A 17,079-nucleotide genomic window follows, 5' to 3' on the forward strand; every position below is an offset into this window, starting at 1 on the left:
TGTGCCGGAGTTATTGGGTCCTCTGAAGAGGAAGACGAGGTGGATGCGGCACGTAGCGGTACCAAGAGCTGCGGTGCCGTTGGAATTGCCAGTGCCCATGGCTTCAGTGCCGGGGGGTGATTTTCCCGCAGCATGATGAAACACCGAGGACACACTCTTAGACGGTTTCAAAGCACTTGAAACCGCAGTGTCCAATTTAGATTTAGAGGTAACTCTGCTCTGAGACGTTAAAGGCAATTATCTGTTCAGCGATGGTCTGGGCCTCTTAGGAGGAGCCCTAGATGGGGAGGATGCACTCCGTTTTTGAGGCTGGTGCACAGGCCGAGTTGGGGAGGCTAGTGCAGGCGGCTGGAGCGCCTTATCAAAGAGGATCATCCGGAGCCTCATTTCATGGTCTCGGCAGGCCCTTGCTGTAAGTTTTGAGCAATTTGTCCGCATTTTTGCGGTACATGGCTCTCACCGAGACAACGGATGCACGCAGCATGGCCGTCTGAGACAGGCATGGGGTCCTTATATGAAGAGAATTTTTTTAAAACCGGGAGAGCCCGGTATTATGGTTTTCAGTGCTCGCTGCCTGCTACAGAAGTCTTTTCCATTTGTTTCTTCTGTTGTGTCTCATCCCTCTCTCTCTCTCTCTTTTTTAACTATGTACAAGATATAACAGTGAAGGGAGAATGTAAAGCTAACAGACTAAGGTAAGAAGAAAACAGCTGTGGGTTTTTTTTGTAGGTTAGTAAAAAGGGAGTTACTCACCTTGTGCAGTAACGAGTGTTCTTCGAGATGTGTGTCCCCGTGGGTGCTCCACTGTAGGTGAAGGGTTGCCCTGACCCGCAGATCGGAGCTTTGTATAGCAGTTTCCCCTGTTGAGCCACGCATGCCCAGGAGGCGTCTCGAGCCCTTCCCGCCTCCTGAGGAGCGTGACTCAACCCCCTCCCTTTCAGTTCCTCGTCTCCGCCCGAGAATTTTGACTCCGAGCAGAGGGGAGGTAGGGAGGGTCGTGGAGCACCCACGGGGACACACATCTCGAAGAACACTCGTTACTGCACAAGGTGAGTAACTCCCTTTTCTTCTTCGAGTAGTGTCCCCGTGGGTGCTCCACTGTAGGTGACTACAAAGCAGTATTCAATGTAAGGCTGGAGGGAGCCGGAGTCATTGTTTAGCAGTGGTGGAGAGCACTGCTGTGGCAACTGCTGAATCGCTCTTGAGCTGAGGAAGGATAGCGTAGTGTTTAGCAAAAGTATGGTCTGAAGACCATGTTGCTGCTCGGTAAATGTCTCTTAAGGGGACATTGCCCAGAAAGGCTGTAGAAGCGGCCGTGGCTCGAGTAGAATGCTCTCGTGGTGGGCATTGTAGTGGTCTATTGCCCAGAGAGTGACATTTGATTATACATGTCGATATCCACTTTGAGATTCATTGCGATGATATTGGTGTTCCCTTGGATCGTTCAGCAATGGAAATAAAAAGTCTTTCGGATTTACGAAATGGTTTTCTTCTTTCTAGGAAGAAGGCCAGAGCCCTCCGGATGTCCAGAGTGTGCAGGCTGGCGTCTGTCTGTGAAGAATGCGGTTTTGGGAAAAAGGTAGGTAATACGATGGGTTCGTTGAGATGGAATTCTGTACATATCTTTGGCAAAAACGTGGGATAGGGTCTCAGTATTACCCTATCCTTAGTGAAAACTGTGTAAGGAGGTTCTGACATTAGTGCTCCGAGTTCGCTCACCCTCCTGACGGAGGTAATGGCTAATAGGAAGCAGACTTTCATAAAAAGGAAGGGAAGTGGTACTGTTGCCAGTGGCTCAAAGGGAGGTCTGGTGAGGCAGTTCAAAACAAGATTTAGGTCCCACAAAGGGGGTGGGGCCTTATGTGGTGGGTACACATTCTGGAGTCCCTTGAGGAATCTCTTCGTAATAGGATGGTTAAAAATAGAGAAGCCGTGTACTGAGGTATGAAATGCTGCTATTGCAGCGAGGTGTACTCTTAAAGAGGAGATTGACAGTCCTGATGCCTTAAGCTCCAGAGTGTAATCCAGGATGGTATTTAGTAGTGAGGCACAGGGTTCCACCTTGGCTCGCTGACACCAATGACAGAAACGTGTCCATTTCTGTTGATAAGTTTTCCGAGTAGACTGTCTCCTGCTATGGAGGAGGATGTCTTTTACTCGCTGGGAGCAGCGCTCTTCTACCTCCGAGAACCAGAGAGAAGCCATGCGTGAAGGTGCAGAGTACTGAGTTGTGGATGCAGTATCTTGCCATTGTCCTGAGATAGTAGGTCCATCCGGTATGGTAGTGGGTGGGGTGGCTGGACCGCTAGCCTGTGAAGGTATGGGTACCAGGTTTGGCGCGACCATGATGGTGCAATCAGGATGACTAGGGCTTTGTCTCTCAGGATCTTGCGCAGAACTCTTGGGATGAGCGGTATGGGAGGAAAGGCGTAGTGTAGGGGGGCTGTCCATTTGGTTAGGAAGGCATCCCCCAGAGAGTGTTTGCCAAGTCCCGCACACGAGCAGAATTGGGGACATTTGGTGTTCTGGGTAGAAGCGAAGAGGTCTATCAATGGCCATCCCCATTGATGAAAAATTGAGTTCGCCAGCTCCGTATGTAACTCCCATTCGTGGTCCTTGGTGAAGTTTCGGCTGAGGGAGTCCGCTTTGGTATTGTTCACTCCGGGCAGGTATGATGCTATAAGGGTGACTTGGTTGCGGATACACGCATTCCACAGGCGAATAGCCTCCGTGCGTAACGAGCGGGAGCGGGCTCCACCCTGCCTGTTTATGTAGAACATCGTACAGATATTGTCTGTTAGGATGCGGACTGTGTGATTGGCGATGTCGGAGGCAAAGTGTGCACAGGCATTTCTTACTGCTCTCAATTCGAGGAGATTGATATGTAAGAGTGTCTCGTTTGGGGACCACCTGCCTTGAACTTTGTGGCCATCCATATGTGCGCCCCAGCCGAGCAGGGAAGCGTCTGTGGTGATTTGAATAGTGGGTTCGATTTGTTGGAACGGAACCCCCGCCAGAAGATTGTTTGGCACTGTCCACCATCGTAAGGATACGAGCACGTCTGGTAGGATAGTAACCGTTTTGTTTCGAGGGTGTCGTGATGGGACATAAACGGCTGCAATCCAAAGCTGGAAACATCGGAAGTGCAGACGAGCGTGGTGGACTACGTAGGTGGTGGAAGCCATGTGTCCCATTAGTTGGAGGCATGTAAGTATTGTGGTGGTAGGAACTGCGAGCATCCCGTTTATAATTTTTTGCATGGTTGCAAACCGTTGAGGTAGGTATGCTCGGGCTGTAAGTGAGTTCAGGCGTGCGCCAATGAGCTCTATATCTTGAACCGGGTACAGAATCGATTTGTCTTGGTTGATTAGAAGACCTAGATGACTGAGGAGGGCCGTGGTCGTAAGTATCATAGCGGCAGTTTCGGTGTATGAGGATCCTTTTAGAAGGCAATCATCCAGGTAGGGAAATATGATGACGTTCTGGCATCTGAGATACGCGGTTACGACCGCCAGTACCTTGGAAAATACCCTCGGGGCTGATGAGAGGCCGAGGGGAAGAACCTTGTACTGGAAATGGTCCAGTCCCAACGTGAAGCGTAGGTAGCGTCTGTGGGCGGGGTGGATGGTTACATGGAAATAGGCATCTTGGAGGTTGAGGGCTGCGAACCAGTCCCCTCGATCTAGCGCAGGAATGATTGCAGAAAGAGTGACCATCTTGAAACGCTGTCTCTTGAGAAATTTGTTCAGTTTGCGGAGATCCAATATAGGTCTCCAGCCCCCCGTTCTTTTTTCGGTCAGGAAATAATTCGCGTAAAACCCCCTCCCGTGGAACTCTCGAGGTACCCTTTCTATAGCCCCAATGGCAATGATTAACCTCTTGTTTTAGAAGGTTCTCGTGAGAGTGGTCCCTGAAAAGGGACGGGGTAGGGGGAAGGGTAGGGGGAATAGAAATAAAAGGGATGGTATAGCCCACTCGAATTATCTCTAGGACCCAGCGGTCCGATGTTATGGATTCCCACTGTGGGAGGAAGGCAAGCAAACGGTGGTTGAATAGATGGCCATGTTGAGGTGCGAGATCGAGTGGAAGGTCTTGCAGACCCTCGACCAAATGTTCAAATTTGCTGCTTAGATGGTTGGTTGGCTGGCGGGCGGGCTTGGTTGGGTCGCCTTCTGGGACCTCGCTGTCTTGGTCTGTTGTCCTCATAAGGCCTTTGTGGTCGATTGTATTGTCCATATCGGTATCGATTATATGAATTATATGGAGTGTATCGTCTGCGTTTATATGGTGGCGTGCCCATGCCTAGCGTGTGGAGTGTGGACTTAGAATTTTTGCTGTTATGGAGTATTTCATCCGTACTAGCTGCAAATAGCTTTTGTTTGTCAAATGGCAAGTCCTCCACTTTGGGCTGGAGTTCGCGTGGGACTCCAGATGACTGGAGCCAAGAGGCTCTACGCATCACCACCGCTGTAGCTGTGACTCGGGCTGCAGTGTCAGCTACATCCATTGCCATTTGGAGAGCGGCGCGGGCGATCATATGGCCCTCATGAACTATTGATTTTAAGATGGGTCTTTTGGAGTCGGGGAGATGCGCCATTAGTTCTCCCAGTTTTGAATAGTTGTCAAAGTTGTGATTTGCTAAGAGAGCAGAGTAATTTGATATTCTGAGTTGTAGGGTTGAAGAGGAGTATACTTTCTTGCCAAAGGAGTCCAACTTTTTGTGGTCCTTGTCTGCATTGCCCGTCTTATACTGTGGAAACTTCGCTCGTTGTTGTACTGAGTCCACGACCAGTGAATTAGGTTGTGGGTGAGTGAAGAGAAAATCGTTGTCTTTTGAGGGGACAAAGTACTTTCTGTCAATTTTCCTGTTAGTTGGTTGGATAGATGCAGGGGTCTTCCAGAGGTCTTCTGAAGTCTCCATGATTGCCTCGTCTATAGGTAGGGCAATCTTGCCCTGTAGTGTCGGATGTAGATTCTTTAACAATTGATATTGTTTCTTCTGCACCTCTTGCAGGGAGACATTCTGGCTTGTCGCTACTCTCTTGAATAGTTCTTGGAACTGTTTCAGATCGTCAATCGTTCCAGTGTCTGATGGTACTACGGCGTCCTCTGGTTGTGCATCAAGGGCATCAGAGTGTGTGATGTTTACTGACTGAGTATCTGAGTCGTTTGAGATTCGTTCCACCTCATCCTCCGAAAAACTTGCTGGAGTTAGGGGTTGTGGCCGAGGCAAACTTCTCCGGGATGCAATGGAACGAGGTGGGGAGCGGTGTCCATATGGCTCCCAGTGTTCCCACGGTCCCCATTGTGGTGGATAAGGTGGAGGTGGGTAAGGCCAGTATGGGTGCCATGGGCCATGTTGTGGCGGAGCCCTATAATGGTGAGAACGAGCCTTCCCAGGTGATGGATGTCGTGAGGAATAGACCGTGTGGTGGTCATCATCAGGAAGGGGAGCGTCGTGGAGAGACGATGGTGACATCGATCTGGGTGGGGATCGCCTTGACGGAGACCCCTCAGGAGAGTAAGAAGTAGAGGGCAGGCACAGATAATGATGTCCACTGTATGGATCAGTCTCTTGTTGGGACTGATCCCTAGGAGCCTTATCTGGGTGCTTGTCAGGCTGTGGGAGGACCAGTGGAACATCTGTTGTTGACAGAGGGTTGGTAGGCTGCCCATCGTTTTGCTGCGGTGCCGTGGCTTTAAGAGGCACTGCAGCTTTAAGGCGCGATGTAGGTTTCGGCGCTGCGGAGGCTTGGAGCAGCGCCGGGGCTGGAAGCGGTGCCGGGCTTGCAAGCGGCACCGCGGTTTGAATCGGCGCCGGCTTCTCATGCCGTGCCGGCTGCTGAGGACGGTCCCGGGGTGCCGCAGAGGCTAGAAGCGGTGCCGGGACTGAAAGCGGTGCCGCGCTTGCAAGCAGCACCGCGGTTTGAAGCGGCGGCGGCTTTTCATGCCGCGCCGGCTGTTTGGAGTGCTCCTGGGGCCGCTCAGCTGTTGAGCGCCCCGATACAGGCGCGGAGTGGGAGGATCGTCCCGAAGCCTTTGTGGCAGGGGACTTCCCATGCTGGTGCGTCTCTCCTGTATGTTTGGGAGAGGAAGAGGCTGGGAGAGAGCGGGATGCCCTGGGTCTCGGGGTATTTTTGGAAGGCTGCAGAGGCTCTTGCTGCGGTGCGGATTGTTCTCTCGCAGGCTGCAGCGCTTTTTCAAATAAAATCATCATGAGGCGGAGCTCACGGTCTTTTCTGGCTCTCGCCATCAGGGAATTGCAGTGGGTACAGTTGTGGGGAGAGTGAGTCTCCCCCAAACATCGTATACAGTCTGAGTGGCCGTCTGAAGCCGGCATTGGGTCCCGGCATTGAGCGCACTTTTTAAACCCTGAGGAGCCGGACATTGCAGGCTCTCTCGGTGTTGAAATTACTATATTGTTATAGTTTATGTGGTTTACTTCTTGTCCTTCTTTTTTTTAAAAAGTCTTTATGTGTTTCTTGTTTGACAGGCGGGAGAAAGCTGGTTCAGCAGAGTCTCGGTCTGAGGTAAGTTCAAGCCCCCCCTGAGGGGGGGATTTAACTAATCTATTTTTCCTATTTCTAGTTTTTTTTTATAAAGAAACAGGGAAAGAGTAACTAGGATAACAGGGGAAGCTAAACTATGCCTAAATTAGTAAAAGGAAAGCAGTCAGATAATCTGACAGGGAGCTCCTAACTGCTCCGTCCGCTGACGAGGGCGGTTGAAGAGGAACTGAAAGGGAGGGGGTTGAGTCACGCTCCTCAGGAGGCGGGAAGGGCTCGAGACGCCTCCTGGGCATGCGTGGCTCAACAGGGGAAACTGCTATACAAAGCTCCGATCTGCGGCTCAGGGCAACCCTTCACCTACAGTGGAGCACCCACGGGGACACTACTCGAAGAAGAACTATAACTTATCAAAAAACTATTATAACAAAAACTGAAAGATAAAGTGGAGGTTTTTTCCTCTCAAAGGTTGAAAGAGAAGGAGAGATGATTGCTCTGTCTGCAGCCTGAGGTGGTTGAAAAGGAAATGGTTGAGACCAGATTGCGCAGCACGGGAGAGCGCGAACGCCGCGAGACACCCCTCACTCCCCGCACATTCGCACTCCAGCTGACTACGGCTTTAAACATCTCTGTCCTGGGGCGCTGGGGCAAGCCCAGCACCTAATGTGGAGCACCCACGGGGACATCACACAAAGAAGAAATATAGCCTAGAATAACCGACTATAGACAAAAGTTTCAGAGGGGTAGCAGTGTTAGTCTGTAAGGGTATGTCTGTACTACAGCATTATTTCGAAATATCTTATTTCGAAATAGTTAATTCAAAATACATTTCAAAATAACACATCTACACACAAAATGCATTTCGAAATAGCGTTTTGCTATTTTGAAATAGTGCGTCCACACTGAGTGGACGCTGAATCACATTTAAGGTCGGCCGGAACCAGGTCCAGCAGGGCATCAGGTCAGGAGTTAGCCTCAGGCAGCAGCCACAGAAAGTATCTGAGACCTGTGCAGCCGGTTCTCAACTTTTCCTGCTTGCTTGCCTATCTCGATGAGGGACAACAAAGCATTTTGTCTCTGCGTGCTCTGGTTGCTCTCACTTGGGACACCACAGCACTCTGCAACATGGAGCCGGAGCTGCCCCTGGGCAGTCTGGGGCTTCTCTTGGACCATTGCTGTGAGCCTGATTGCACTTTCTGCAGGCTGCCATCTGGGAGGTCTATCGGGGTGCTGTCAGTATCCCAGAAGCCCTGCAGGAGAGCTTCCACCCTAAGGAGCACTAAGAGCCTCTCTGGTCTGCCCCACTGGGGGCTTATGCCTCATTCCTCCCTCATCTCCTTCTACTTACCCCTCCCTATCTCCCCTTCCTGATGTCAAATAAAATACATGTATTTTCATGAACACAAACTCTCTTTATTTAACAATACTGGGGACAGGGGTTGAAACTCTGGTGAGACTGGGGAAAGGAGGCGGGAGAGGGTAGGAGAGGGGAGGGGGAAACCTGGGAGGAGGGAGCTGGAAGAGGGAAGCAAGGAGAAGAAGGGGGAGCTCAGGGCTCAGGATTGTGCATACCCCCCAAACCTGAATAAGGTCCATCATCTCCACCCTGGACCAGGAAGGTGCTCACATTCTCCGGGCCCCAGCAGGTTCCTGGGAACTAGCAGACTACTCCTGGGGAGCGGTGGAGGGCTGGCTGCCAGTGGCTTGCTGGCTCATGTTTTGGGGCAACAGGGTCAGGGGCAGTGACTGCTGGCTCTGGGCTGGCAGGCTTGAAGCTGGCACAGGCACTGTGGACACAGTCAACCCCTTTAAGGGCTCCAGGGAGTGCGGAGGGAGAGGAGTCTTCTTGGTTGAGGCTGGAGTGGCCACAAGGACACCCTGGAAAGGCTGTGTAGTGGGTTTACGGGTGCGAACCACTCCCCCTGCGCCCCAGCAGGGGACGGAGGGGCCCTGCGGACCCACTGCCTTGAGTTTGATTGGGGGAATCCCTGTCCAGGGTCTATGGTCGGTGGGATTGATGGGTGCGATCACCCCTCTGCTCTAGCCGGCAGAGGGGGCTCAGCAGACCCTCCACCACGTCGCCCCCCCTTCCGCAGGACCGGGGGGCCCTTTTGGGCTCAACAACGAGCCACGGGGTCCTTGCGCCCCATTCCCGTCCCTAGGATGGGTGTTTCAGCATCCGAGGGAGTGGGGTACAACCCCTGTCCTCACCCGGCCCTCGTCGCAATGGGTCTCAGTGACTCAGGAGTGCTTTCGGGTTGTGGGGAATGGGGGACCCGGGCCCGCCCTCTCCTCCAGGTCCCAGCCCGAGGCCCTAAGTGGAGTTCAGCACCTGCAAGCCGTTCTTCATGGCAGACGGGGCCGCCGCCCTAATCTTGTCTGCCCACGGGCGCCAAAAAGGCCACGCCCTGGGCTCCTTCCACTCCCCACCTTCTGGCTCCCTCGGCAGGACGCCCACTGGATCACTCACTCTGTCGGTGCTGCCATGTCCGTCCAACTGCGGTCCGCAGGCTGCCGGGGCCATCCTTCTTCTTCACCCAGAGGGCGGGAGGCTTGGCACCCCTGGAAGCCAGGGTGGCTGCTTCCTCGCTTCCTCCTGCCTCGGAGTCCGGCCGCCACTTTTAAAGTGCCCGGGGAGTGGCGTCAGGGAGGTTAGCCCTGCCCCCCCTGCATCTTTCCCTCTGGGCTCTCCCTGGCGTATCTGGGGTCCCGCCCCCCTGGGCGGGTTGTTGCGCCCCGGTGGGACACTTCCCCACAGCTCGGGCCAGTCCCCGTCTCCCCCAGCGTGGGCTTGTCCACGCTTCCCTGCACCCTTGCTCCGGCCGGTTGGAGCCGGCCCCGCCGCTGCTCGTCGCGGCAGCCATTTCCTTGCCAGGGGGAGTAACCCTTCCCCCAAGGCTAGTGCGGACCTCGCCGGGTCCGTCACAGGCTGGAGGCCCCCAATTTCAATATATGTATCTACACAGCACTTATTTCAAAATAGCTAGTTCAAATGAGGTTTACCAAATTCAAAATAAGCGATCCGCTATTTCGAATTATTTCAAAATGGCGGTTTGGCTGTGTAGACGCTAGTAAAGTTATTTTGAAATAACGGCTGTTAATTCAAAATAACTTTGCTGGGTAGACATACCCTAACTGAATAAACTTAAAAAACAACAAGTAGACTTGCAGCACCTTGGAGACTAACAAAAAATGTACATGGTGTCATGAGTTTTTAATGGGCACAGCCCAGTTCTAGAGACAACTGGTTGGAAATCAGACTTGAGTGGTTATAAATGGTTCACAGTCAAGTAGAAAGGGCCTGTTGGGTGGGACTCCACAGGGTTCTGTCTCAGATCCAGTTCTATTTGATATCTTCACAAATGATTTGAATAATGGCAGAGAAAATGCACTTATAAAGCTTGTGAATTATACCAGGCTGGTTTCAAGTGCTTGGAAGGTAAGGATTAGAATTCAAAATGATCATGACAACCTGGAGAAAGAGTTGGAAATAGATAAGATAAATCTAGTCTCCATGAAGGAAACTAAACTAGATGACCTATCAAGGTTGCTTCCATGCCTAGATTTCTATGACAAGTGCACTAATAAGCATAAAATTAACTTATGTTCCTGAACTGCACTTGATTATTGTGTAAAAGTAAGTATACCATTCTTGTTGTGAAAGTAGAAAGAATTATAATGTAAGAGAAAGATGAATTGTCCTGTAATAATTGAATAAGTTGAAGGAATACTGTTTGTCTCTGAACAGGAAGAAGAAAAGTATGTTAATGTTGTTTGTAGGTATGCAGATCAATGTGCTAGCCAGGTGGCCCTGAGTTAACAGGAAAAGGAACATTAAGTGTTAAGCAGAAAGCAATTAAAATAACCAGGGAGATATGGACCGGAGATTGCTGTGTGCTTGATGTTGAAATGAAGATACTTGACTAAATCTCACACTAATCATGTGAAGTTTTGCCCCTCCTTTTAATCCTGTTAACTTGACTTTCTTTTGACTGTATAAATCAAGGGGTTTGAACCTTGTATGGTACTCACATTTTCTGGGTTAATTTAGCAGAGCAGCTTTGCTGAATAAACAGAGCGATCTGACAAATCTGTTGAGTCCTGTCTAACTTTGACATTGTATAACTTTTAAAGTAATAAACTAGCATCTTTTCAAGAAAATGCATGAAAGCTAATAGCTGGAAAAGATTACATTACTGACCTATTAACCACACAAACCTTAACAAAAAATAATTGATTGTGTTTACCACTTATAGACTAATGACCAGAACAAGTTCATCAGGGAATATCAACAACGGGAAAGTGCCTAATTTTATTAATAATGAACAATTAGCAAAAATGGTGTATCCTCAGTTTATAACAGAGTGCTGTAAACTAGCAATGTGTTACATCTTCTAGGGAAATTCCATTTAATGCAACTTGTAATTTGGGTGTAAGTGGTGAGTTAGTTTGCCTTTGTTATATTTACTGCAATTCTATTCCTGCTTCATTTTACTCTGCTTTGCATTCGATTCGGCAGTAATGCAAGTAACCTGCAGGCTTGTATCCTGTAAGACACTAGCTTTGGAAAGTTAGTATAAGTCTTGAGGCCTATAGGTTTGAACAGACTAACAGTCCAATGGAAAAGTCCGAGAAATTGAGAAGCAGAAAATAGAGATGAAGTACAGCTTTAGATGTAATGTGTTTGATTCAGGCACTATAGGAAGAGGAGTTATGGAATAAATCAGCAGCAGTGTCATGCCAAATGACCAAATGGAAAACTCCAATGGAGAGGTGACCTATCTAGAAATGGCCAATTTTGCGTGATGACCAATCAAAAGAGGTACCAATATGGTTGCCTAAAGTGTCTTGTTACAGATCCAAATTTGTTTTATTCCAAAGTATCTACTTTGATGGGGAACCAAGCAGTTTTCCTGTTCCCACTTTTGAAAACGTCACCATTCTCCACTGTAATCCAGATGGCCAGTATGTAACTACCCAGAGTATTCCACATTTCTTGTTTATATTCCCCCATTAGGACTACAGTTAAAATCATTGTTAGTTCATAAAGAGACACACCTCATCAACATTACTAATGATATGGATAAAGACAAAGAGGCAATCACCCTATTAATGAATGAAGGTGATGGGTCTTTAGCCACTCCTCTCGTGGATGTAGGATTAAAACTATGGGTTATAGATCAGGGATTATTGAGATTGTTTTCATTATTCTAGGATACAAATTTATATTTTATATATATATATGATATGCCACGGGGGAGGAGGGAGTGTGCTGAAACCATCCCTACAAACGCCTGACCATTGACATCTATACCTGTGTGACAGGGTTCATTTTACAAATCACCCGGTCAAAGGGGGGCGTGTAGCCAATAGGGCTAGTCTGATTGCTTCCCTATAGATATATACATTTATTAGTTCCTTATGGTCTTGATTATATGTTTGTTATAATAAATAATGGTAGGTGTATATTAGCAGTATGGCTGTAACCCAAGAGACAGGCCATGACCTATATTTTGAGCTAAGGCAAAGACAGTATTTTTGTCTGAGACCTTTTACCCAGATAGCACAGTTCACTCACATATGTTTGGGACCTTTCATCTAGATAGATGGTGGTAAGATAGACTGACTTTCCATGGTATAGGGGCTTCCAAGAATACCCTCAAACTTAGCAGGTAAATCATTACTTATTACCCAAAATAACCGGTGGAGACCAGACTGAATAACTGAGTGGGACAGAAATAATAAAGGTGATAGACAACCACAAAAGGCCCAAATGGTAACGAATTGATGCATATGATAAGTTGAGATCAGTGATAAACTGACTTATTGGAAAAAGATACTTCACCATTAGTAAGGTGAGGAAATACAAATATGGAGAAAAGGAAACATCCTCTGATGAATATGCATCAAACATAACACTGTCAGCGCATAATAGTATAAAAGTAGCATCCCAGTGGGTGGTAGAAGGAGATGTAGTCCGTGGGAGGTGCTAGAATAAGACCATTGGTGATGGGGAAGATGTAGGTGATGAGGAAGATGATGGCTAATACCTCCAGTTGTTCTAGAAGGAGTGGTGTGAGAATACAGTATGGAAATATAGATGTATAAGCCTTATCTTATGAAATTGGGGTGTTTTAAACTATATTTTCAAATTTATAAGAGTTCCTATAGTGCGACTATTGCATCTGTGCACATCAGGGTTCTCACCCATAGACTAATTGAATACTGGGCCTGATCAACTGGGACAAAGGGCCTGTCAACCCTAACTGGAAATTCATAAGCAATTTTATCAGGAAACATGGGATGAGTGACACTGCATCTTATTTGAAGTGTATGTTGTTCAGAACCATCGTGCTTAGTGTTGGCTTCCATGTGTATTTCTTCTATGGTATCTTTGCCAATATTGGATCCTGACACTGCAATATTAGATAACTTTCTGAATGGAGGACAGCCAATTTATCTGGAAGAAAACATCCTCAAGGAATTTCTAGATCTTCCTCAGCTACTGATGTATCACTCAGCAACACAAACCTGGAGAGTTTGACACACAGCTGCTTGTTCCATGCAGATATATCAATACAAATGTCAATGTGACATTTTTGACATTCAGAGTCCAGTGTGTGTCCGCAACCGACCGAGGCCAAGTCTACACAGGCGGAGAAAATTGATGCAAGACATACAACTTCTGCCACATTAATTGAGTAGCTGAAGTTGACACATCTTGCATCGATTTTCCAGCCGCACAACAGTAGGTCAGCAGGAGAATAACTCCCATTAACTTCCCTTATTTCTCGTGACAGCAAGGAGTACTCATCCTCCGGTAAGTGAAGACATGGCCTCAATTAGTACAACGAGACAGAAAAAGCTAGTTGTTCCTGTCTGCTGCCCTGACAAGTTTACTAGCTGGTCACAATTAGCAGACCTACAATATGAATAGACAAATACTGTTTAGCAATCAGCTATAAAAATTATGTATATAAACCTCACTAGTAATGTTACTATTCCAAAATTCTGTCTTACTGTGCCTGTGCATAACACTGAGTGTAACACTATACCAGGGGTTCTCAAACTTCATTACATTGTCACCAAATGAAGTTAATAGGTAGCAGGTTTAAAACAAACAAAAGGAAGTTTTTCTTCACTCAGCACACTGTCAACCTCTGGAATGCCTTGCCAGAGGATGTGGTGAAGGCTAGAATGTTAACAGGGTTAAAAAAAGAGCTAGATAGATTCATGGAGGTTAGGTCCTTCAATGGTTATTAGCTAGGATGGGTAGGAATGGTGTCCCTAACCTCTGTTTCTCTGGAAATGGGTGACGGGAGGGATCATGGGAGGATTACCTGTTGTGATCCCTCCCTCTGGGGCATCTGGAATTGGCCACTGTCAGCAGACAGGTTACTGGGCTAGATGGACCTTTGGTCTGACCCAGTATGGCTGTTCTTATAACTCCTTCTGACAATAAAAATTATTGCACAACCCCAGGAAAGGCACAACCTGAGTCTGCTTGAGCCCTATTGCAATTGAGCCCCAGGTGTATGGGACAAAACCAAAGTCCAAAAGCTTCAGTCCCAGGGAGGGAGCTGTAATCTGAGCTCTGTCCCCAAGGGTTGAAGCCCGATACCTTTAACTTTGGCCCAGGAGGTGTGGCATGGGTCCCTGCAAGTTTAAGACAACCCTGATGATCACTGAAATGGGTTCATGACTGACTTTAGGGTCCTGACCACCATGTGACACCTGCTGAACTCAGCTAATGCCTATTCCACTTTCAGTAGCAATTATTTTAACTGTATTATATATTGCAACTTAGCACTTTGCAAAAACAATATAAAACTCTTTGTGCATCAATTAGACAAAGGAGCCCCCTGACTTCACTGTGCCAAATGGGGGCTGTTGGCCAATACATGCATGTTAAGTGAAACATACACCTCACTAATAGATACATACACAGTATAATGTGCATTATGTATATGATTGCTGGGAAGCTGTTAACTGAATGGATTATGCTCTTCTCACAATCCTGTTAATCCATTTCACATGCCCCACAACATTCTGCAAAGTTAAAGTCAGTTTTGGCATTAAAAAATAGGAAATCAGGCAAAGGCAAAGTACATGAATGTTGTTGTGCACTTCTATAGTACCCAAAATAGAAAGAAAAGTTACAGAACAAGAAGTTAAGGAACTGGAGAGTGATATCTTATGTCATGTATAAAGCACTTATTAATTGTTAGGCATCCATAATACACACACAGGTAGTTTTTTAGGTGTATCTTCAAAGTACACCTTCTGTGAAAGACAAAAATGCTGCTACGTAAGGGTTGCTTCCTGGAATGATGTCTCATTTTACGGTTTTGTCTTTAGACAACAAATTTGGCTAAATTTGATTAGTTGGTACTTTGACTACACATGTGGATAATTAAGAATATTTAATCAATTAATCAATCAACAATTAGGATTGCCTGTATCTCTGATAAAGGGCTGTTGTTGAGTCAATATTGCAATGTTTTATTTTAATACGACAATACCACAACCCTGAAATAACTGATGGTAATATTTTTACAATATTGGTAGAATGTAAAATACATAGAAAACCATTCTACAGAAGAAGAAAGGAGTGACAAACTTGTGCTACTGTTCCCCAGAGAAGCTGTCGAGAATACCCTAAATGCAGATATATTCCCTGAATAGACTATTGTGAGCCACAGAGAGCCAACTGTATTTTAAATACACATTTTTGGTCAAAGCAAATACATTTTTTGTTGGTGGAGGTAACTAAGTGTGTGTGTGTCATATCTGCCACCTAAGCAATTCCAGACACAATCCTGAATACTTTATTTGACTTCAAAACTGGACCTAAAATGTTCTTAGTTTTAAAATAACAAAATTAAAACTGGACATAAATTTAGACAGGGCCAAAGATGATTATATTATGCCTCTCTACTTCATCTTTCCCTCAAGATAAACACTTGTAAACACAGAATTGTATGGAGGAAAATGGCTACTTACTTTCTAAGGTTGTTGAGTACCATGATGTTGGTGTACATATAATACAAATAATAACTATACGGAGGATTCTTTTCACTGGTCCAGATGTCAGGGTTAGGACTCCTGTTAGAGAACATGTGGTCGGTATGTTTGGACTCATCATCAACACTGTCAAAGCCAGTCACCTGGAAAAAGGGATTCATGGGAACCATTTTTATGTGGCTCTTAAATTATCCACCTCCATCAGTAAGTACTTCCCTTCTTTAAGTCAGCAATCCTGCCACTCCACTGTTCTACAACATCATTCTAAGAAGTCCAGGGTGCAGAAAGCAGCTCTGTCACTAGTAGCAACTGAATTGGCAATTCTACTCCATAGCTAGAGCATTTGCTGGCAATTTTGGAATTGATCAGCTGCAGCTTTCAAAATTAAACTAATATAATTATGTAGCTTTATAAATCTCAAATTGATGTTAACTTTGTGTATGTACTTTCATAACAATGAATCACCAATTTAATAATCCTCTCTCAACATAAAGGAAACCAGCTGGACAAATCAACAGCAGGAGGCAACATGGAGATACATTAACAAACACAATTAGTACTTTTGATTGTTGAAGGACCACCATGGATACCTTCATTGTTTAAGGAACTGAGTTTTTTCAAAGAACTCTTTATTCTGCATGGACTAAAGAAGCATTTGTGTTGTTCACCAGAGCTTGTTCTTGCTTCTTGCTAGTGCATGAAAGTAGATTCACTGCTCTCTTCTACAGGCAGGATTAATGGAAGGAGCCCTGTGCTGCTACCAGGGTAAATAAATGGTGACTGATTGACAACATTGTCTTACCCATATTTTTACTAAGGTATATGAGTGTTTAAAAAAACATTAGCAGCTATCTTTACAGAAGGGCTTTTAAATAATAATTTCTGTGGCTTTTACCATCTCCCCATATATTGAAGACAGAATCCATACATACTTACATATTTGAGGAAAAGGTGCAGTTCTCTGTGACCTGTGGGATTGATAGTTGCCTCAAACAGAGGTAAGAAGACATTCTCTAACATTTTCCCAAAATTGGGCAGAAGATTTTTTGACCTAAATATGTCACTGAAAAAGAAGATAAACGACTGTTATTAGTTTTCATTAGTCAGCCAATTTTTTTCCTCCCTGACATCCTCAAAGAATATTTTAGGATCACATTCTATATGGATTCACAAATCTAAAGCATCTATCAGATGGTTGGAGCTACATAAATATATATTTTGGAATGAGAGCTGTCCTTTTTTTCCCCCATGTCTGTACAGCACCTAGCACAATGAGGTTCTAAGTGCTATTGGAATACAAATAATAAATGTATCAATTAATAATAGTAATAATAAATGTTAGTGCCATGTATCAATCCTGAGAAATGAATCAATCCAGAGAACAGTGACCTGTTTCCTTAAAGGAAACCAGGCACTGAAAATGGAAAGGAGAGGTAATTGATTACATGATTCATTTTTCATTATGAAGCTATTGCAAAGGAAAGTAAAATGTTCTTTCACTTTGTAATACTGAAGTTTCTCTTTTGTATTACTAATGTAATAGTCATCC

The 17,079-nt window shown here is 46.2% G+C and overlaps 1 protein-coding gene and 1 long non-coding RNA gene across 13 annotated transcripts in view; one reads left to right on the forward strand and one right to left on the reverse strand.

Annotated features, from left to right (window-relative positions):
• AMPD3 (adenosine monophosphate deaminase 3) overlaps nt 1–17,079 on the reverse strand; it is a 127,597-nt gene that overhangs the window by 34,777 nt on the left and 75,741 nt on the right. For all 12 annotated transcript variants that reach the window (XM_075927936.1, XM_075927935.1, XM_075927937.1 and 9 more), the window contains 2 exons: nt 16,467–16,593; nt 15,510–15,673 (listed from right to left, as the gene is read on the reverse strand). In XM_075927936.1, coding sequence (XP_075784051.1) covers nt 15,510–15,673; nt 16,467–16,593 — 291 coding nt within the window. The remainder of the gene's footprint in view (nt 1–15,509; nt 15,674–16,466; nt 16,594–17,079) is intronic.
• Nucleotides 1,503–7,104, forward strand: LOC142829203 (uncharacterized). The gene is made up of 3 exons (XR_012903616.1): nt 1,503–1,579; nt 6,494–6,530; nt 6,975–7,104. It is a non-coding gene; the product is annotated as an uncharacterized LOC142829203 (long non-coding RNA).

Source organism: Pelodiscus sinensis, chromosome 4, assembly GCF_049634645.1.
Source record: "Pelodiscus sinensis isolate JC-2024 chromosome 4, ASM4963464v1, whole genome shotgun sequence".
NCBI lineage: Eukaryota > Metazoa > Chordata > Testudines > Trionychidae > Pelodiscus > Pelodiscus sinensis.